Source organism: Micropterus salmoides, unplaced genomic scaffold (assembly GCF_014851395.1).
Source record: "Micropterus salmoides isolate LMB-PRFRI ecotype aquatic unplaced genomic scaffold, ASM1485139v1 Ms_hic_scaffold_20, whole genome shotgun sequence".
In the NCBI taxonomy this organism is placed as follows: domain Eukaryota; kingdom Metazoa; phylum Chordata; class Actinopteri; order Centrarchiformes; family Centrarchidae; genus Micropterus; species Micropterus salmoides.
The window spans coordinates 18,221,885-18,243,861 of NW_024041151.1; the positions used below are offsets into that span (position 1 = coordinate 18,221,885).

The following is a 21,977-nucleotide window of genomic DNA, read 5'->3' on the forward strand; positions in this document are numbered from 1 at the left end:
TTTCCATACTGTATAGGAACCCTGAAGGCCTATTGAGAGTAACTTTCCGGTTAATTGATTTTTTTTCCTTTCTCGGTGAATCGCTGATGACCTGTCATGATAGGGGCCGTTTGACTGTTATATTACTATGCAAAGTTAGAACCTTTTGTAAAATTTTCTTTTTTTAATGTCCTTTTAACTTACTGCATAAGCTTTTTAAAAATGATTTTCTGCAGAAGCCAGTTACAATTACCTTGAAATTGATTTGCCACAGACTTTCTATTACTACTAAGGAAAAATATCTATTGAATGTGCTGTTGACAAAGGACATCTCGGTCTCTGAAAAACTCTGTGGCATATGAGTCTAATACAAGCAGAAACCTGGCAGTTTCCAAAGTCACGCTTGTTTGCCACTATGGCAGCCAGATGATTAACAGCTCAACTCTGGATGAATTTCTGTGCAACTGCACCATTATCTGTGCATGAAGCCTCATCCTTGACTTTGTTTAGTAAATCCCTTTTGCTGTTTTTTCTCATATATAACATTCTAGTTTTTCTCATTCTGTTTTATGCAGTTTCACCTTCCTGGTGTTTACTGAAGTCGTTTAACAGCATATTTTCAACAGCAGTTTTTCAAATTATGGACCTCACCAAGTGCAACAAAAACAAGACCCCAACAAAAACAGACCCCAGAAATACACACACACAAACACACGCACACACACACACACTCTACCATGACAGCAGAGAGAGCAGAGACTGATCCGAGACAGGTAAGGCCTGTGGTGTAACTGGGATCCAGCATGAAGGGAATCATCGCACCAACACTGGCCGCCATGAGGCTTGCGTTGAGAGCATGACGACCAGGGAGCATCAGGGGAGCACTGTCCAGAACACCTGTATGGACGGATGATGGGAGGCAAGGGAAGAGAAAAAAATTATATGATTTAGGAATTTCAAATAAAACACTAATATCTGTAAATAAACACTTCTATATATGTATCATTCAGCTATAAACTTGTCTTAGAAAGGCATGAATCAAAACGACAGGAAAAAGCTTGTATAGCTTATACATTTTGCATTTATAATTAGATTTATCCTTCAGTAGCCACCACTTGAGACTTGTCACTAACTGAATGGTCATGTTCATGCATATTTTGCCCTAATAAAACACTTGCTGCCTACGTGGAAATTACAGTGTGGCTGCCTAGGACTGGTGCCAGCACATGAACCTGATGAACTTCTTTCTTTACTGCAGGCAGCAATGGGTATAAAGCATCAGAGCTTCTCTTGTTGATAACTACAGTACAGCCAAGCTGACATATAATCTGTCATCTGTATGTTCCTTTTATTACTCCTTAATTTTAAAGCTTTACAGCTTACCTGACTGGTGCTGGTTCCACTGAATTGATGTAAATAAAATAAAATAAAATAATAGATAGACTGTATATAAGTGGACAGTCATCGTGACATCACCCGTTCGTTTGTGGACTGCCATTAGTATGCCGCCATGTTGAGTTTTTTTGCAACCAGAGGCACCAGACGTGACCATATTTGGACAAGACGGTGGAGCTAACGGCCATATGTGGAGCTAGCTAGCTTGTTTAGCTAGGGGCATCTGTAATTCACATTAACTGTCATTTTAATAGGGCTGACAAATTTGTCCAGCGAATAACGGTCTTAAAACAAAATGTACTCGCCAGAGAAAGTGAACAGCCAACTCCTAATACGCTTTTTCAACAGCGTTAGTTAAATTTACACAGTGCCGTGGGTATGAGTCACTCTAGTCTGATTGACTGGTCACCATGGTAACGACTTGTCACTCATAGATAATCCCGCCCTGAAGCATACTCTGCTTTATGATCTATTTTCCACTAAATGGGACCATAATTTACTAAATGAACATCATGTTGTATTGAAGAAGACATGGAACTAGCGATTGAGACCATAAACTCATTAGGAAAGTGTTTACCGAGGTAATAAATCAGCTGAGAAGTAGGGTAATTTTACCATTATTTCTAATGTAGCCAGACTTCTTTTTGCAACCAGAAGAGTTGCCCCCTGCTGGCCATTCAATAGAATGCAGGTTTAAGGAACTTTCGCATTGGATTCACGTCTCAGACCAGAAGTTTAAGAAGAAGAGGCATTTGAGGAAATTTGGGGAATCAACAGAGCCAGGAGTAGATTAGCTTATTTTAGCATAAAGACAGCAGGGGGAAACAGCTGGCCTAACTCAATCCAGAAATCCACGTACCAGAGCCTCTAAAACTCACTAACACATTTTATCTCATTTGTTTTATCTGTACACAAACAAAGTGTGGTATTGAACTTCTTTTTTTACTCTCGGAAAGAAAGTAAAGAATGAACAAGTTGATTTCCTGAAATATCAAACTGTTTCTTCAGAGAGAACAAGGTCAATCCAATCCCCATCAAAGGTTTCTCCAATGTATATCATGCAAAGTAAGCCCTGTAGAGAGTCAAATAGCAAACACATAATGGGCACCAATTGACATGCAGTATAGGCCTTCTCTTTGTCTACCTGTGTCACCAACAACTGTGGTAAATGTGCTTTATACCCTTTTTACACCAAAATGAGCGTGTATATGCATTTTCCTTTGCCAATAGACGTGTTTGCATTTTAATTTTTTTCCTGATGAGTCACGTTCGACATCACAAACACTGGAAAACAGGTAAGTAAAACGCAGAATGCAGCATGGAAGCAATGCAGATTGTGCCCTTTCAAACTGAAGCACTGATACAAGATCTGTCTGTATCCGGAAAGTATAAATGTTTGCTTCCATTATATATTTATTAATTATAATATGAAGTTATTATGCACGATTGCACTTCTCTCACCTTGTAGTTTGCCATATGCCACCAAAGAGCCACTGAAAGTGATTCCACCAATGTAGGTACCGATGTACGCTACAACCTTGGTGAGGTTGGCTGCAGGGTCTGTGGCGAAGTGGGGGTACTCGATCATGTATTCGGCCACACAGGTAAGCACTGCGGCAAGCCCCACCAAGCTGTGGAAGGCAGCCACCAGCTGGGGCAAGTCTGTGATCTGGATCCTCTTAGCAATGGCCAGGCCTACAGAGAAAGCGAGAGAGATTGACTGAGAGTGAGACGTATAACACATAAATAAAGTGCAGTGGCCCTGAAAGACCCACACACAAATAACATGCAAATCACAAGCACGTGCACACACATTCAGAGGACTGCTGGGAAGTGGGTTCGTCTGAGGAACCAGGTGTTGCTGGTGAGGCCTGTTTGGGGAAATTCCATGTTGGTGAGTGGGTCTACATTTTGTGCACGTGTGTGTTTGGAAACCTTGCAACGTTAATGTTTCTGGCGAAGAGCATTATTGTCTATGTGGATAGTTCAGTCTGGCTTTCATCCTTGTTACTGGAACAATTAGCATTCAAATGATTAAACTGTTCTGAGTGAGCGAGATAAAGTGAGTAATACAAAATGCTGACCATTTCAACAGACCTCTGGCGGAGAGTTAGTCATGTTGTGTTTGATGAAAACATCACAGAGAGTCTGCGCTCTGCACACCTGCTGCTTAATCTGGCCAAGCTTGGAATACATGCAGACAAAAGCAACGCAAAACCCCTGTCCATTAATTTACTTCTGCCGCAACACAAATCTGCAAGTATTAAGAGTTTGCCTGCAAGCCTGCCTTCTCTTTCTGACATTCACACAGACTCACCAGCGGTGCCGCCAACAGCCATGGCTGCGCTCATCTGTGCCAGGAGCTCAGGACTCGGTTTGAGAGCTCCCAGAGTGGCAGCGACCCCCCCCATGACTCCCATCATACCCAAAGCATTACCCAGACGGGCTGTGGTCTGGTTGGAAAGGCCAGCCAGGGCACCGACACAGCACAGACCTGAGCCCAAGTACATCATCTGGAGAGAGAAAGAGACAGAGAACGAGACAAGGATTTAAGGACCACAGGGTGAGGAAAAAAGGCAAAATGATTTACTTGGAAGGTACTGTAAAACATCTGGGAAAACAAAGCATACATCTGGAGGATGAATAGCTGACTTTTTTAGTTATGGGCTGTTTTGTACCAATTCTGAGGGAATATATTGATTGAAAACCACATATATACTAAACATGCAGATGTGATATAAAACATCCTGTCACACCTGTTCAATGTTGTATCCAGACTGAAGAGCAGCAGCGTAGCCTCCAACAAAGACACCACCAGGAAGCAGATAAAGGTAGTTATGCTCTGGAGGATCAGTGGGGCGCTTGAACATGTCCAACATCTTCTTAGTCACCAGGAAACCACCTGGGTGAGAGACAGAAAATTAATTCACCTGTGCTTACAGTGGCACAAAATCAGGCTTACAAGCTGCTTTACAGAACCAAAAAGAGTAGTAATACACAAAAAACCTAAAAGGACCTATATAATTTAAAATCCACTTTTTCATGTTTTTATTCATCCTTGACGTCTTGAACAGATGTCTATCATAGGACCTCTTTCAGCCCTTAAGCGCAGTAGAAGTCCATCGAACACATACTGAATCCACCTTTCAGCCCCACTGTCCAATTAACACCAAGCGGTTGCTCCATCAAACTAGAGCTGGAGGTTGTTCAGTGTGTCTTACATAAAGTGCTTTTAAAGTTATGAAGGAAAGGTAAATAAAGGTAAAGGTTTTTTTCCTCTGATCTCCTCCAGCTGCTCTGTCTCAGCTCTGTGATTTAGGAAGTTTCCTGATAGAAAGATTGTTGCTAACGCTACGGTAACCGCTAGCTGCTGCTAATTGAAGCTGCTGTAATCAGCTGGCCCTGCCTTAACCAGCGGTCCAATGCTCCCGTACTAACGTTAGATGTGTAAACACTAACAAACCCCCAGAGCACTAAGGTTACAGTCCAGGTAGAGTCAGCTAACAGGCTAACTGAGCTAACTAGGTAGCTGCAGCTTCAGTTAGCAGTAGTTAGCAGCTAACGTAACTGCTAAAAACAAGTAAAGCTGTCTGTCCATCCGCTAACTTGGAAATCACCAAAGTTGAGGCAGAGCAGGCAATGGACATCAGAATGTAAACCAGTAAATCGTTTCTCCATAAAATATGAGAAAAATAATGTGTTTTATGAACCATAAAGCATGTAAACATTACACATAGGCACCCACATCAACAGTATGAACCGGAAAATGAGCATAATAAGGAAAAAGAGTAAGAGGTGTTGAGGCAGGGATGTAAATGCAGGGAGTTGAGGTGCCTGAAGTACATGAAAAATACCTATTTTTAAACGATAGGTGTTGTAAAGCCAATGGCTAAAAACGGTTGCCAAGCCCAATAACTGATGTTTGGAATTTAATGAGTCTACTTCATGTCAGTATAAATATTTCAAATAGGAAACCTCAAAAGTGTCAAACCGGGACCAGACGGTGTCTCACTGCTTTACAGGAGGAGATCGCATTACCGTGTGCATGTCTCCCTTTTTCCCTGTGTCTTGATTGTAGCCACGTGCACACACATGCTCCCACACATACAAGGTGAATCAGAGGCTAGCACCTGTTTCTTTCCACATCATGTAATTTCAGTCGTAGACTGTCCTAGTTAAAACATGTCATAATAAACTGACTACTATTATTGCAAACCAATCTGAGTCAACATATTAATATGGAGGAATGTTCATGTATTTAAACAACGCAAAGCCAGTATCAACTCACTTCTGCTACTGGCAAAGGCGTGAAGAAATAAAGTAAACAACCTTGTAGTGCTAACCGTAGCTCATAAAACCAAGGACAGACAGCTTTTGTTAATGGTAGTCAAGAATAAGGATAACACGAGCATTTAAACTGACCCATGACAACATTTGGTGAATCTTTAAGCTGTTTGATGTGCTACTAGCTAATGAGCTATTTAGCCTGCAAACTGGTGTAAGCAGTGCATAGTGTAGGATGACCAGATTTCTGAAATGAAAACCAGGGACATTTTCATCAAAAAATATAATGTTATTATATATGAAATAAAAAGGGGGGACAATTTCAGTTTTATATTCTTTCAAATATACTCTTCTGAATGAAATCAAGTAATTTTGAGGCAGAAACTACCTTTCAGTCAATAAGTAGAGGCTGTAATCACTTTCTGGCAAGTGAAATGCTGCATGTTATGGGTTGTATTAGCCATTTAAAGGTATTTTAACAGGTAAAATGGACTGGATTGGTTGGTACATAGCAAGTTAAATAATGTAGAGTCATAAGGATAACTGCAAGAGAGATCATGTCTTCATTTTATATATAACTCAGCAGTAAGTCATGTTAATTATAGGCTACTGTCTGTTTTCCAAATATAAACAAGGACATTAGACATACGCCTACCAAACACATAATACATCGGCAACAACAGGCTTCTATTATTGCCTATGATCACATAAATGTCATGCCTGTTATAAACTGCACGTATTTGGCCACAAATGTGATTATTCCATTAAAAGAAATGGTAAAGTTCCACAAAGACATAGCCTATCTTTGCTATTACCACAGACATAAAGTGATGTTTATTTGCACGTTATGTCTGTTTGATCCAGAAAAAAGCAGCTGTAGTCGAAAAGCGTCTGGGCAACACAGCTTTAACATGCTGCGCGAGGTCCCTCGGACGGCAATCAGTTCCCGGCAGACAATCACTTTTCGGCACGACATCAGTATGCTCTGCTGTCCAGTCTTTCTGGCCATGTAAAATCGGATTTCAGGTCTGTTAACAACTTATACAGTATATGATTAACACACAGTTAAAAACAGGGACATTTCCAAGGACAGGCCACCAAAACCAGGGACGTCTGGTCACCCTAACCCAGTGGCTGTTTGGTTGGTAGCGGTTTCAGTTTAAAATGAAAGGATTTGATAGGTTATAGACATTCTCAATCCACAAAGATGCAGAACAAAAACATAAAATAGAAAGCAGCATGAACATATTTAGCACAAAATATTCAACAGACCCAGGTGTTTTCCATGTAGCATGTGGAGACGAAGGGAACAAGAAGCTACGGTCAGGGACCTGTTCCTCAAAACAGACACACAAGCCGAAACATGTCAGGGTCTGTTTTTTTGTTTTATTGGAACTAAATTTCACTATTGTGTTTCGTCCCATTCCATGGAATTTTCTGTTCCCAGGGGTTTATGGGTAATGTGGTGAACCACTTAGAAATGTGCGTGTGGAACAGAACCCATGAAGAACATCAAAAAATGAAATTAAACAACGGGTAAGAAACTAGGTATTTCTATAAAGTGGTATGTGGTATTTTAGCATGCTTTTGTTAAGGGTAAAGTTAAGAGAAATCTAAAAAGATTAAATAGGTGGTTTGAACAGTAATGTCAGAGATCCCAGAGGGCCCAAGATTTGTGGCAGGATTCACAGCCTTGCTTGAACTTAAAACCTAATGGTGTCCTGCATCTCTTACACATAAAACTTATTTTAACAAACAAGCTAAACTGCTCCATCATGCGAGTTAATTATTCATTTGCTTGCATCAAAGTCTCCCCTGGTGTCTAGCTGTGAGCTAATAGAAGAAATTAAAACAAATCCACAGCTCGGCCCCAGTGGAACACACTGTTTGCCAGGACTATTAGAGAGTGATGAGTATTATAATGACTCCAGGAACACTTTGTCATTATAATGGGAATTATTAAGGGTAATAGCAGGAATAAATGTGTGTGGTCCAAGCCAGAGCCACCAACTCTGGTCTGATCCGGTGGGTAGAAAGGGCAGCTGCATGGTTTTGAAGCCATGTTATTGTACAATCAATATAAAACACTTCAATCTTCAGTGTAAGTTGATATTTTATTGGCTAAAGGTTGCTGTAACTGGCAGGGATAACTCTGAGGTGTCTATGTGCAGGTGACTCACCAGCAATGTTGACAGAGGAGATGAAGGCAGCCAGCAGAGCAAGTGTCTCAGCAGTAGTTGTTGGGGTGTAGCCACCTCCCATCAGGGACAGACCACCCACAGCAGTCAGACCTGCAGAACAGGGATATTTTAGTATTCATTACCCTCCAATTTCATAATTCATTATACAGGATATTAAAGGTGTTGGCGAAGATGTTACAAAAAGGCAAAATCTCAACAAAACATAAATTTAGTGACAAACAAGTTCATCTTAACACTACTATTGTTTAATCTGTGTTTAATCTTAAATTCTGAATACTCCGTTTGCTACCCAGATCGGAAAAAGACAGAAGTGGGAAGATTTTGAGATTTTAAAAAAGGAGGAGAGAGAAAGAGAAGGAGAGTGTGTTTACCAAAAGAGGCTCAGGAAACCTTGATAACATCAGCCCTGTAATGACTTACAGGCAGTACGATGAAACACACAGCACCCTGGGAGTCTGCATTCACACGGAATTGTGTTTTTGTACAATTTAGGTTGACTAGCAGGTAGAGAGTAATGTGTGCGTGTGAGTGCTTGAAGTCAATAGTGTTAGATTGGATTTCTAAATGAGGCAAATGTGAAGTTTGACCTCCTCTCACTAGCCTCCTGTTTTCTCCAACAAAGTCAGCTTTATAATCACTCCAAAAAAAAAAAAAAAAAAAAGCATGTTTCAAAAACACTGCCAAACATCATTTCACAACATCTAATTAGTTAATTTAAACTTTCCACTGTAACAAATGAGACGACTACAGCAGGAAACATGCAACGTTATTGTGATGGTGATATTAAAAAAAAAAAAGAAGAGAATTCACAGGAACAACAAGCTCTCAAAAAGCACACAAATGCCTGAAAGTCTGTCAGGATGCCATAAAATCAGCAATTTTCTCCATAGGCTCATGATGAGCATGTTTTGCTCTTAGCTGCGCAGATGTGTGAATTGGCACAGATGCAAGCCAATGTCCGAAAGGTAAACTCGTAATTGAATATGTACCAATACACAGCCGAGCTCACATTCAATTTGTAGTCTTGTTCTGTATGCTTTCAAATACATGTTTCTCTCAATGTTCAGTAGCTGTTTTGCTCTGCTTATTTCAGCCTCCCCTGTCCCGATATTGTGTTCCAGCCAATAAAATATTAGCTTTATCTTAATTACTTTACACATCTTTAGCTGCACTTGTTAAAAATTATTCTGAGGCATCTTAATGCTTCTATTAGCTGTTCATTGGTCAGCGTTAGCTGATTTTTGTTCTCAATGTGTTCAGTCTTTGTAGGTCTTTCCCTGTGTTGATGTTGAAGCCTTGGAGTGTTGGACAGTGAGCTGGATACATAGATATACAGTTGCAAGTCAGGTGAGTGAGGTGGCCACGGTAAAATCTTCCAGAACTTCTTCTGCAAGCAAGCCTTGGTGGAATTTAAAGTATCCTTGGGATCATTGTCCTATATACAGTTATATTGGAAGGTCCAATGACTCCCAAGCTTCAGCTTCTTCACAGATGACATGACATGACATTTTCTCCTAGGATTTCCTTAAACTTCAATGAATCCATCTTGCCTTTCACACGCTGCAGGTTACCAGTGCCAGAGGATGCAAAGCAGCCCCAGAGCATCACAGAGTCACCACAAGGCTTAACTGTGGGCAGAGTGTTCTTATCAGTCTATGCGTCATTCTTTTACGTGAAGACATACAGCTGATCCATTGAGACGAAAAGTTCCAGTTTTGTTTCCCAAAACTTCTGTGGCTTGTCTATATGATTTCAAGCATACTGGAGCCATCTTTTCTTCTTCTTTTAAGTCAGTATGGGCGTCTTGGAGTACTGGCATGGAAACCATCTGCATTCAATATGCGCCTTACTGTGCTCACTGAAACCTCAGAGCAAGTTGCCACTAAGTTGTACTGCAGGTCTTTTGCAGCTTTTCACAACATGCCTTCTCAAAAATCTGGTTGCAGCCGTTGATAGCATCCTTTTTCTGCCCCGTCCAGGTAGTGTAACCACTGTAACTTTGAACTTGCAAACTATGCTTCCAACTGAGCATTCAGTGCCTTCACTATCTTCTTGTGTCATGTTCCTTGTTTGTGAAGGTCGATGACCTCTTCTCTTAACCTTTTGCACCATTCTTTTTACTTAGCCATATTTCTAACATGCAGTCAAATGTGACACTCAACAAACCCCTAGCCAGTTCAGGTATATCATGTGTTCTAGCTTACGCACACCTGGTGCAACTAATAAAGCCCTTAGTTAGTTGTATCAGGAGTGCTTGAGGCCTAACCTGTTTTGCATATTTGAGATGTTCTATTAAAGGGGTTGAATAATTTTGAGACTGGAGAAGTCATTATGAGTTGCATTTTCAGTTTAATTTGGGGAAAACATTTTGAAGTGTTCATTGTGTTGAGTTATTTCAGTTGCTTTTGTTTGATTTATTCATTGCAAACAGCTGTAAGGCTGGAAATTTTGACAATAAACCTGATTTGCAGTGGGGGTTGAATAATTTTGATTGCAACTGTATCTAAACCAATGGAATCAGTAACACTGTACAAATCGGTAAATTGCCTCATAACACCGTTACCGTAACATTAAGATTTTCAGGTTCTTTTTGTATTTGGCCTCAGCATGCAGTCAATGCCCCTCTGATAACTGAATACGGTGCTGGCTTAAAGAATATATATCAAGCCTTTAAGTGTACATTTTTAAGCCATCTGTATATACTGCCAAATCATTATTTCTTAATGCCTCTTCTTGCTAAATAAAATGTAGTTTAAACTGACTTAAAAAGGTCTCAAAATGTGTTCCGACTAAAGAAAAAAAAAAAATCTTACTAGGGGTGTACTCCAAACCCGAACACAGTCCTTGAATATTGGATATCTTTATTGGATACAGAGTCCCACCGATACATTTTTTTGACCTAAATGTTGATAAAATATGTATCATTGAAATAAGCTACTTGGACTCTACCCCACCCACTGACCCAAAAAAAAGGTACAGTTATACCATTAAGGAGGAGATCAAAGGCAAGACTGGCCACCACAATGAACAGATTAGCCAGAAAGAAAGCCAATAGGCGTCAGAGTCTGCACATATACATGCTGGGTGGGCCAATGTCCTGCAGGTGTGCCTCTGTGACAAACATTAGCTACCAGGCTACAGGCAGAGTGTGACAGTGTGTCAGTGCTCTCAAGTAGATTAAAGCATTTTTATCAGACACCACATATAAAGCCAATGGATATAAGACCAGCGTCTGAAGAACTTAAGATGACCCACCAGCCAGAGTCACTCCTGGTTGTAACACTATAACCTCCCAATGAATAATATAACTGTCCCTCACTCATACTCTAAATTCCAATACTATTCCCTAATGTCTGCGAATGATATTTTGTGTGTGTGTGTGTGTGTGTGTGTGTGTGTGTGTCTGTCTCTCTCTTTATGATGCCTGGCACAACAACTGCAGAATTCTGTTGGTCTGTGAGACCATTCTGTTTCCATAACTGCAGTCAGTGGCAAGAATAAAAAAGGTAATAAAGGCCACTCCAAATATGAAGGAAAAATACCTGGACAGGGAGGAAAGGTTGAGAACAGGAGGACAGATGGGGGGCAAGCAGACAACAGAGCAGAGAAAATAGGTACCCTTTCTAAAAAATTTAAGGAGCTTATTCATTTCTTTCATTTGTGTTCTCTGTGATGATCTTATGAACCTTTGCCCTGTAGACTGATGCCGTTATAAAGTGTGAACAAAACAAAAGCATTGCTAGAATTTGACAGATATTGAATTTCAAGATGACTGAAAAGAAGGTATAATAAGGCAACAAATAAGTCACAGACAAAGTAAGATGGTGTTCCACTGCTGGGTTCTGCAACCTGAGCTCTTGTGTCTGGCTGTGTGCATGAGTAAACGAGCAAATGAGCAAAGGACTTCCCTGACCCTCAAAGATCACTGGCGGCGTGTTACTTCCTACCCCACTGTGGGTCTTAAGCACGATCAAAGCCACGACAACACACACACATGCACTTACCTCTCTAACCTCTTAACCCCTCTGTGTTAAGCAGCCGCCGACAATAACGGCAATCTTTTTATTTGGACTGCAGACCTGCTGGACTGAAATGTTACATGTTTGATCCTCTAGCTAGGTCTTTATTTTATGCTTTCTAACATTGTTTATTTTGATTTCCTACTAATACCATGTGTTAGAATTTGATGGTGTTCCGTACCATATTTGTTCGCCATGTTTCATGTTGTGCTGGTTTAATGTTCAGTGACCTAAAGATGTAGATGTCCTCAACTCTTCAACTTGAGGGTTCAAACTGATGCAATCACTGAGAAATTACTTCACAAATTGAAAGACAGGTTTTAAAAGCTGAACACAGTAAAGACAACTAACCCGAGATAGCATTGGTGACAGACATGAGGGGAGAGTGCAGAGCAGGAGTGACTCCCCACACGGTGTGGTATCCCACAATGCCAGCCAGTCCAAAGGTGGTGACGATCTGCGTGAAGGCGGCGTTAGGAGCTGCCAGACCCAGACCCAGCAGGACAGCAGCACCTGGCACAGAGAGAGAGACATCATTTGTTTAAATAAAGTATTTTTAGGACCAGAAATTGTCTTTGTCCAATATTGAACATGAATTGTGAGCATTATAGCCAAAGAGAAGACATTAAACTATTCAATATTTCACTTAAAAGAAAAGTCGGATTAAAAAAAAGCTTAATTTTGTTTTCTAGATTTCCCCAACTCTAAGGACATTTGGTTGACTGTAAGGTGTGGTTGGCGCTTGACCACCCACGTTGTCCTTTTTTCCTGTTACTTCAACAGACAGCTATACTTATCCAATCGTCAAATTGCGATTTCTCTGGTTACATTTTCTAAACTGGTAGCATCAAACAAACCTTCTTTTCCAAAGCAACTGTTGCAGCTAAAGACGTTATCTATGTCCATGACAGTCAATCAAAAATTATTAAACCGACTACCTCACAAGCCGCGTTAATAAGCACGTAACCAGCACAAAGCATGTTCTCAGTTGAGCACATCATCAGCTGTGTGGTGGTGTTAAGTAGGAAACCACTCGAGCACCTAAACAATGTGTGAACCACATTAACTGCATGTGGCGCACTTACAGGGCGCTCTGTGGCTCCGTGGGAACCACTCACTTCGGCGCTACTTCAAACACACACTCAGTGGGACACTGTTTTTACAATGCACACTTCCTGACACCTAACAAGGTGTCTGTGTGTGTCACTTCTCACCTCCTGTGCACATTCCAGCAGTGACCTAAAAAGCTGGTTATTAACCTACCCTTCACCTTACGGCAGACCTCGACCTCCCTTAAGACCCAAGGTTGGCAATTAACAAAATAAAGCTTTAAATGAGCACATTTCTCAGATAGAGCATCATCCTGATTTTTGTATTTAACCAGAAAATCAAAATGTAATGGCACATTCAGTTTCAACCACAATGACTAACCTCCAGTGTATGAGCCAGCAGTGGTAAGTGTAGCCCTGAAGGGGGATATTTGGGAAGCCTTCTCCTTCTGTAATTCCTGGACAGACTTGGGTTTAGGAGGCGCTGCAGAGGGCAAATTGTTAGGCTGAGGAGCAGGGAACAGGTTCTTTCCATTCTGGAGGTGACAGAGTTGGTACGATGTGAAAAGGAGAGGGGGGGGGGGGGGGGTAAAAAACAGAAAATTCAATAAATCTGTCCTAATCGTCATATTAATGTTGATTATCTATGCTCTATAGATGAGACAGAGAGGATGGTGGGCATGAGGGCAAATGTAAGTTATATTAACAATATCAAATGACATTTATTAGGAGCTGATTTCATCTCTCCTTTTCTTCCCTGATCTCATTACCTGATGGCGCACAAAGACCTCTCTTGCATTCCTAAATGTTTGAAACATTAGACTGTGCTGTCAAGATCAAGGTAAGCAAATTCATGATCAGTAGGTACATAATATCTGCATTTCAGCATCATTTAGATGTGAGCCCATTACTGTGATCCGATATGGGTGGAACTGCTAGCTAACATCCCAAAAAAATGACCTCAGCTTGACTAAGACTAATTGCAGCAAAAACAATCTTCCTAAAATATAATAGTGATCTATGACCTAAAGCTGATATAAATGATATGACTCGACCTCACTGAAAAAATATGGATATTTATGAATTAAAGGCAAATCTACAGAAGGTGTGGTGGACCATCGCTGCCTCACACACTCGGTTTTGATGCTTTGCCTCTATAATTAAGTTTTTAATTATAGAATCTTTTTTTACAGTAACACATAATATAAAAATAAACATTCTGATGAGGATCTCTTACATTTGGTTTGGCAGAAGTATGACCAACATCTGTACTGAGCAGGACATTTCAGTTGAAAAATGCACTTGTGTTATGCTGTATCTAAATTTCTGCACTATGAAAAAAAGAGGGGAGCCTTTTCAATGCAGAAAAGTGAGAAAATGTAATGTGCGCACAAATACAAGTACTTAAAAGAACACAACAAAGAATTGACAGCTGCTGGCAGATGCTCTGGATTGCAACGTGTTTTCCGCTGGATGTTCTTTCTCAAACAGCATCAGATGCCTTCTTATCACTTATTAGCCAACAAAATTATACCAATATATTTGTGACAACCTATAGTGCTCTCATTAACAATTCTTTATAAGTATTTTAGACTGAAATTATCAAGAACCACTTTCCAGTTGACTACACAATTGCACCAATAGAGCTAAAGTCAGTGAGAAGCAGCTCAGAGACCCTGAAAAATACAATGACATTTTATATAGAGTTATCAAAGCCATCTTTGAGCATGTGGTTGTATCTTTATTATTACTATTAGGTCAATGTCATTTTTTTTACTCTTAAAACTCAAACATGGCTGATGAGGTTTAATGTGTACTAAGGAGACATTACTCTGCTGTAAAGATGCTCAAAGTAGAGAGTTAAGAAGACATTGTTTGTGCTTAGAGTGACATCTAGTGACTGTGTAGGGGACCTGCATGATTTTCTACAGCATGGATCCTCAGTTTTTATCTGGGCTGAGCCCTCAGTGTCAGTTGACACATCTGTATGAAATCTCAGCCGTTACACCCGCATGTATGTTTATTCAGCTGTAGGCCACATAAGACATCATACCTGCATGACAACAGATCCTCTGACAACGTGGTCCATGGTCCCGTAGTCAAACACTTCCTTGACGTCGAGGTAAAAGTTCTCCTTGTCGGGGCTGACGGCCCGCAACAACTTAGTGATGTTGTTTGAGTACAGTGTACTGGACTGTGTCGGCAAACGGCTGGGAAGGTCTGTGTACCCAATATGGGTCACTCCCTAAAATACATTAAAAAACAGAAACGTTTTGTGGTGTTACACTAAATTGGAAAAGAAGGCCGATGACACCGTCAAAAGACAATCAACACAAACCAAGAAAACATTTTTTGGTATGGGTGTGAGTATGTGCGAACAATATGTGCACTGACCTTGTATACTGACAGCTCTCCAGGCACTGTGGTCTCAATGTTTCCTCCAGCCTCGGCAGCCAAGTCCACCACCACAGACCCATCTTTCATGCTCTCTACCATTGGTTTGGTGATCAGGATGGGCGCCCGTCTACCTACAATGTCACAATGGAAACACAGACCCCAAGGCATTACACATACTAACCCAAGAACTGAATCATTTTAACTACAGCTACTGAGGAGTAATGGAACAAATGTTAAGCTGCAGTAAAATATGTTCTGGTAAAGCTATTTTTTTAATATTCCATGACTTGTCCATTTTATTTTTAAATTCTCTGACTAACTGCTCAGAAAACGCGTCTCACATTCAGATATTCCATAACCAGAGGGAAGTTGTTTACATGTCCTTTCGTTTGACGGCAGTGCCTCTGTAATGTGTCCTTCACTTTTTAACATACACAGTCTTTGTTTACATTGTGTATGAGTCTTTGCTTCTGTGCATACCAGGGATAAGAGCAGTGCTGATGACAATGTCCACCTCCTGACATTGTTTGGCAAACAGCTTCATCTCTGCCTCTATGAACTCCTTTGACATTTCCTTGGCATAGCCTCCTTGACCCTCTCCTGACTCCTTGAAATCCACCTCCAGCGGCTCTGCGCCCAAAGATTTAAACTGCTCCAAAGCTGCAGCTCTGAGAGAGGAGGAGAGGTGATTTCTTAGTCAGGCAGAAAATATGAGAACACATGCTGCATGTGATATTATAATTTTCCATTATCCTAGATTAGTAATGCAGGAGTGACACTGTTTGTCCTTAAAACTGCATACATAGAACAACGGTACAACTGTGCATGAAGCTGAAAGGTACTATACGTGAAGATTTTCATGAAATCAAATCCCATTTTCCCCGTGACCCTGTACGCAGGATAAGCGGTTGACGATGGATGGATGGATGGATGGCAAATCTCATTTTGATACCATTTATAATCAGCATTTTCTGCTATTTATTTATTGTATTTAGGGCATGCCCGAATATAATTTTTTGAGCTTCGAAGCTTCGACATTAATTAACAACAAATAATCAAAGCTCTGACGGCACTGTGCGCATGGTGGTGGGTTACGCTGTAATTTCATGAGATACAGCTATGTATTTGATAGATTAAAGCCAAATATATGAATGCCCAAAAAAGTTCTGGCAATGACATGAGTGAGGGAGAAACCTGACAGGAGAGATAACGAGCGGTGGTCAATGACTGTGCGTGGGTTTTGATGTGAACTGGAACGTTACGTTCACTGCTGTGAGCAGTCAGGCATGCAAGAAAAAAAAAAAAAATCAATATACGAATCCCAAATTGAAAATCTAATGTGTACCCAATAATTGAATATTCGGGACCATCCCTAATTGTATTTACATTAAGAAATGACCTCTCCATATCTATAGCAATATTGATTGAGTCTGCCACACGCACAAGTGATTTTGAGGAAACGATACATGTATGTAATGTATCTCTGTTTACAATTAACTTTCTTTACACCGTAATAAAGGGTAACTTTGTTATTTTTTAAACCTGTTTTCCCATGTTTTGTGTCAGACATGTCAGACAAGTGACTAATGGGGAGAATCATTTTTGGTCCAGTATGGAGCGAGCATGCTGCAGTTGGCAGAAGAAGAACCAGGGTGCAATGTGATCCTTGGGGGGCGGCTGTATACCATCAAAGTACGTCCACTAAAGTGCTTGTTTTGCCACTTTTTCTTCTTTTTTTTTCTTTTTTTTTTTTTTAAAAAGGAGTAAAATTTTTTCATCTTTTTGTTTAACCAGAAACAGGCGTTATATTACTCTGTTCAAAGCAACCAGACGCCATTTAAAACAGTAATTTTACCTCTTGTCAAGGGAGTCTGGTGGCAGAGCAATATAGTGGCTGTTTCTGGTTAAACAAAAAGGATCGTACTCTTTAAAAAAGTTTTTAAAAAAGGTCTTTCTCTGTAGGGATCCTTTCCATAATGTTGTCAATCTGTCAGTGGCAAAAACAAGCACTTCAGTGGACGTACTTTGATGGAGCCCAATTGCCCGGAAGGATTATGTTGCAGCCTGGTTTCGCTTCTGCTAACTGCAGAACAAAAAATTGTTGTACCCATTAGTCACACAGCCATAAAAACATGGTTGGTCCAGGTTGAAAAATACAGACGTTATCCTTTCAGTTACTGCTAAAGCAAAATTAACATTTTCTACTGCTGCTGCTTGAGTTTAATAGCTTTCAACTGGTGAAAGAGTGTCTTTTATTGTAAAGAGTGTTTTTTTTGGGTCCAAAGGCTTTAATTAAGTTTGAATTAGCTAAGAATATATGCATATGTACAACACATATAATTATGTACGCCTGCTAAAATGCAATCTTCAATCAAAGTCAGTTTAACGTCAAAACAAACCTGGTATCAAATCCTCTGACAATGGCTCCCATTGCCCTGGCAGTACCAGCTGCTGCCAACCCAGCCACGCCACCTCCAATGATCAGAACCTATTCAAATACACATACGTTAAATCGTTTGGGATGACTAATACTGTGATTTAGCGTGTTACAACTGTCATAGACACATTTGCACTCAAAATAATACTTCCACCAATAATAGAAATGCAAAACACACACAGATACACACACACACACACACACACACACACCTTTGCTGGTGGCACTTTCCCAGCTGCTGTGATTTGTCCAGTGAAAAAGCGACCAAAGCTGTTAGCTGCCAGCACAACTGCTTTGTACCTGTGACAAAGAGGAAAATAACACAGGAAAGATACATCAATATGGATATAAGTTTAAAACACATCCAAGTAAGACATTAGGAAAAATTCAAATAAATACATGGAAGTGCGGTATCTCTCTTTTTCTGGTCATGGGCAAGATATCTACAAGTTGTGTTTAGGCTGACAATGCCTAGTAGAATGCCTGCCTCTTGAACACAGGTAGTAAAAATTAAAACAAAGCTGAAAAACACAGTTTTATTTTATTTATTTTTTAAATACTGCTGATAATACTTTGTGAGCACAAACTAGCCAACAGGTATAAGTTGTAAATATTTTAAGCTAAATGTATGGCTGCATTGTTTTATTACAAATTTAAAAACAAGGTATAAAAAGTAAAAATTGCAATGTATATTAGCAGCATATCAACACAGAGTAAACACATGTACTGTACGTACAGTATGCCTGTGATTTCATGCATTCTGTTTCCTCCTCCTGCTAAATATTAGCATTTATATGTGCCTTCAAATGGAACATGGAAGGTTTTCTTTTCAACATGGGAGGTTTAGTATGAGATGCCAGGCACCGTAAACATACCCTGCAATGTTTGCCATTGAGCTCAGTGCATCATAACCCTGGGCGATGGTGACTCGGGGCACTTGGTCCATAGCCAGGACGGTGGCCTTCTTCTGGGAAAGCATGTCCATCAGCTCGGGGTTCTGGGCTGGGTAGATGAAGCTGATTAAAGTAGCCGCGTCCTTCATCATCTCCACCTCATGGACACCCAAATCAGGGTTAAAAATGGGAGCGCGGACCTGGAAGCAGAGGAATTGGTTGAAAAAGACAAGGACAGGGCGAAACATGAGAAGGAAAGCTAAATATTCAACTAAAGGCTATAAATGAAAACGGTCAGAATTTCATATTAAATGTTTTCAGCCTATTGAAGGAGTCCGAGACACAGACAAAGAGTGTCCCTCCATTATTCCTCATTACCTTATCTTATATCTTAACCAGCCTTTCAGATACAAGGACATCTGGCGCTTCCGACTACTTGCAATGCTGTTTGATTCATCTAACCATCTTATTTACCTCCTCCTCCCTCTCTCTGGCCTTGGTGAACTAGTAAACAATCCACTATTCATTTGCCATCCACCCCTCACAATCCTACCAACCTTAACCACCAAATCAGATGCCAAGACATCTTTAATGTTTTTAATTGTTGCTCCAGCTTGGGTGTACTGTTCATCATGGAACTTGGATGGCTCGCCAGCTCCAGACTCCACGACAACATTGAAGCCCTGTTTGACGAGCGCCTGGACACCAGCGGGAGAAAGCGCCACACGACGTTCACTCTGGAAAATTTCTTTGGGTATGCCAACTGTCAATTGTTTATATGGAATACCTGCAAAGGTGAAGAGAAAAACACAGGAGCAACAGTGATAAGTGACATGCTATATTAAGTCATATATCACCATTCATCATCACACTCTTGCAGCTTTTCTCTTATGCCAGTTGGAGCTCATGATTTAAGATGCAGGAGATAATTTGAGAAAATGTTTTATTATAAAGATCACAACAACACACCACTGCAGCTTCAAGGAGAGCCTCCTCAGGAAGCGATCTTGAATGTGGTAAATAAACTGTATGAGTAATGGCTTGTTTGGGCAGAGGGACAAGGTCAGTGCCTTGTAACGACACAAAGACTAGTACAGCCATTTTATAGGCTCAGTGAATCAGTACATAAAACACTAAACACCAAGTATAGCTGAGGCTAATGTGAATGTCTGGGAATCATGAATGTCTCTACCAAACTCTGTGCCAATTTACTTTGGTAGATATGAACCACTGGATACATTAAAACTTTGACCTGCTGTTGTCACAAAAAGAAAGTCAGGGGGTTATCAAAGTCATAAATTATCCTTTGGGGACCATTAATCTCTGAACAAAATTAAATGGAAATCCATCCTGTAGTTATCAAGATATTACCGCCTGGCTCTACAGGTACAGTAGCTTGGTGAAAAAAAAAGAACAACCAACAGGGAAGCAGGAAGTTTTCCTTTGTTGTCTATTCAAAGTAGACCTGATTCAACATGTGTGAGAACAAGAGAAGCTTATAATAAGAATGAAACTAGTAAAGAGAAGATTAAAACGATAGAAACACAATGAAATAAATAGCAAAAAAGAGACACAATAGAATATGAAAGGGACTCTAAACTATTACTATGTTCAGCCAGTTTATTCAGTCTTTTTTCTTTTCCAAGCAGTATGCCAATCACATGTTGCGCCAGCTCCTATGGAAAATTCCACTGAAGCTTTTCCTCCCTCAGTCTCCTCATCCATACATAAACACATGGGCATCTGACAGGCTGCCTGTCCACTCACCCGGCTGTGGTGACATGACCTCTAACTACTTTTTTATGAAAAGATTCAAAATACAAGACAGCCAACAAAGTGGTTGCCAGCTGTTTGATTTCTATTTCTATGAAGCAAGAGTCCGCTCATGTTTTGACAGAAACATATGCCCCATTTGTTTCTGCCAACATATTTGCAAATAAATGCAATTTAGATTAAGTTCAATTTGAGTAGAAACCAGAAGATACACCTGACCACCACCATAATCCTAAAGCATTATTGTTTGTGTTTAGACACTACACATTTGTACTTTAAGAGCTGTTGGGAATCTCACCGTAGAGATAATAACATGATAAGCTATAAATCTCACCTGCAAGACAAAGTAAAGCCCTGGCTTACTGGGCCTTCTGCTCTAGCATGCCCTTCTGTCTGACAGACAGAAATGGCAACAAAAGGCAAACCCCGAGATTACTTTAAGGCCCCACTTCTTTTCTGGTGTCAAAAAAAAAAATCACTGGCAACACCCACTTTTTGAAATGGCAGGAAATTTACAATAATTACTAACATGTTGACATCATGAGATGGCAATTTAAAAAAGCTCATTTGTTGTGAAGCTTAAAAAAGCACCCTGAGGAGTTTTTGACAACTAGTATCATTATTCATCAAGGTGTGTAGTGTGAGTGGATGCCGGTTAAACATGGACTTACAGGTGGGCAACACAATACACAATTCGCTCCAACATTCAATAGTTGGTGCTGTTAAAGTGCCAAAAAACTTGCCATGAAATGACATGTGTGAAGGAAGGCACAGAAGAAGACTGCTAGCATGCAAACATGGATGTATATTTAGAACTAGATACTGGACCCAAAAATGGCACCTTCTCAGTCCAATGACAATTGCTGGCCTGGTGCATACACCAAAAAAGTTTCCTCAATGGCAACATAAGGCTCAAGATAGAGTTTAATCCAGTGTATTCCTACCACATGAACAAGGGGCCCACGACCCTGAATGCAGGATAAGCGGTTGCAGATGGATGGATGGATGGATGGATGAACGAACAAGGGGTTCAACTGTGTTGAGTTTAATGGAGTTGCATCCCCTCGGTAGATATATAGATTTAAAATAATTTATGTTTCTATTATAATTATATTATTTATTGTGATTGTCAGTAGTGTCATTAGTGTTGTGTCCAATCAGCAGGACACAATGTACCTTTACGGCCATATTTAGACTGTGAAAAACCACAGTCGGCTCATTCATTTCAAAAGTGATACCATACTGTGTTGACACACAAGGGCATAAATGATTCTCAGGTGATAACTTTCCAGAATCTTTTCTTACAGTATTATAAATCAGTATGCAGTGCTTTTAAATGTCTGATAAGCCTTTAAACTCCAGGATATAAGACTCAAACCCAAGTTCCTGGATTGTATTTCTTTGTCTCACCGACACCTGAAGCAACACAGCCCCACTAACACACGAGTGGTGTCCTGTTTTTGGTTCAAATGTCCGGTAAAAATGTTTATCACGTGTCATTTTGACACAATGTGGAAACAGACAGATCTACGTTGGTGACAATGACGGTC

General features: G+C 40.3%; 1 protein-coding gene across 2 annotated transcripts in view; it reads right to left on the reverse strand.

Moving 5' to 3' along the window:
• The window catches only part of nnt (nicotinamide nucleotide transhydrogenase), a 36,522-nt gene that overhangs the window by 10,581 nt on the left and 3,964 nt on the right, over positions 1 to 21,977 (reverse strand). For both annotated transcript variants that reach the window (XM_038733475.1, XM_038733474.1), the window contains 14 exons: positions 19,212 to 19,441; positions 18,637 to 18,854; positions 17,974 to 18,061; positions 17,724 to 17,812; positions 15,805 to 15,992; positions 15,322 to 15,455; positions 14,981 to 15,172; positions 13,310 to 13,463; positions 12,230 to 12,391; positions 7,839 to 7,949; positions 4,131 to 4,276; positions 3,692 to 3,887; positions 2,836 to 3,069; positions 716 to 876 (listed from right to left, as the gene is read on the reverse strand). In XM_038733475.1, the coding sequence (XP_038589403.1) occupies positions 716 to 876; positions 2,836 to 3,069; positions 3,692 to 3,887; positions 4,131 to 4,276; positions 7,839 to 7,949; positions 12,230 to 12,391; positions 13,310 to 13,463; positions 14,981 to 15,172; positions 15,322 to 15,455; positions 15,805 to 15,992; positions 17,724 to 17,812; positions 17,974 to 18,061; positions 18,637 to 18,854; positions 19,212 to 19,441 (2,303 nt within the window). The remainder of the gene's footprint in view (positions 1 to 715; positions 877 to 2,835; positions 3,070 to 3,691; positions 3,888 to 4,130; positions 4,277 to 7,838; positions 7,950 to 12,229; positions 12,392 to 13,309; positions 13,464 to 14,980; positions 15,173 to 15,321; positions 15,456 to 15,804; positions 15,993 to 17,723; positions 17,813 to 17,973; positions 18,062 to 18,636; positions 18,855 to 19,211; positions 19,442 to 21,977) is intronic.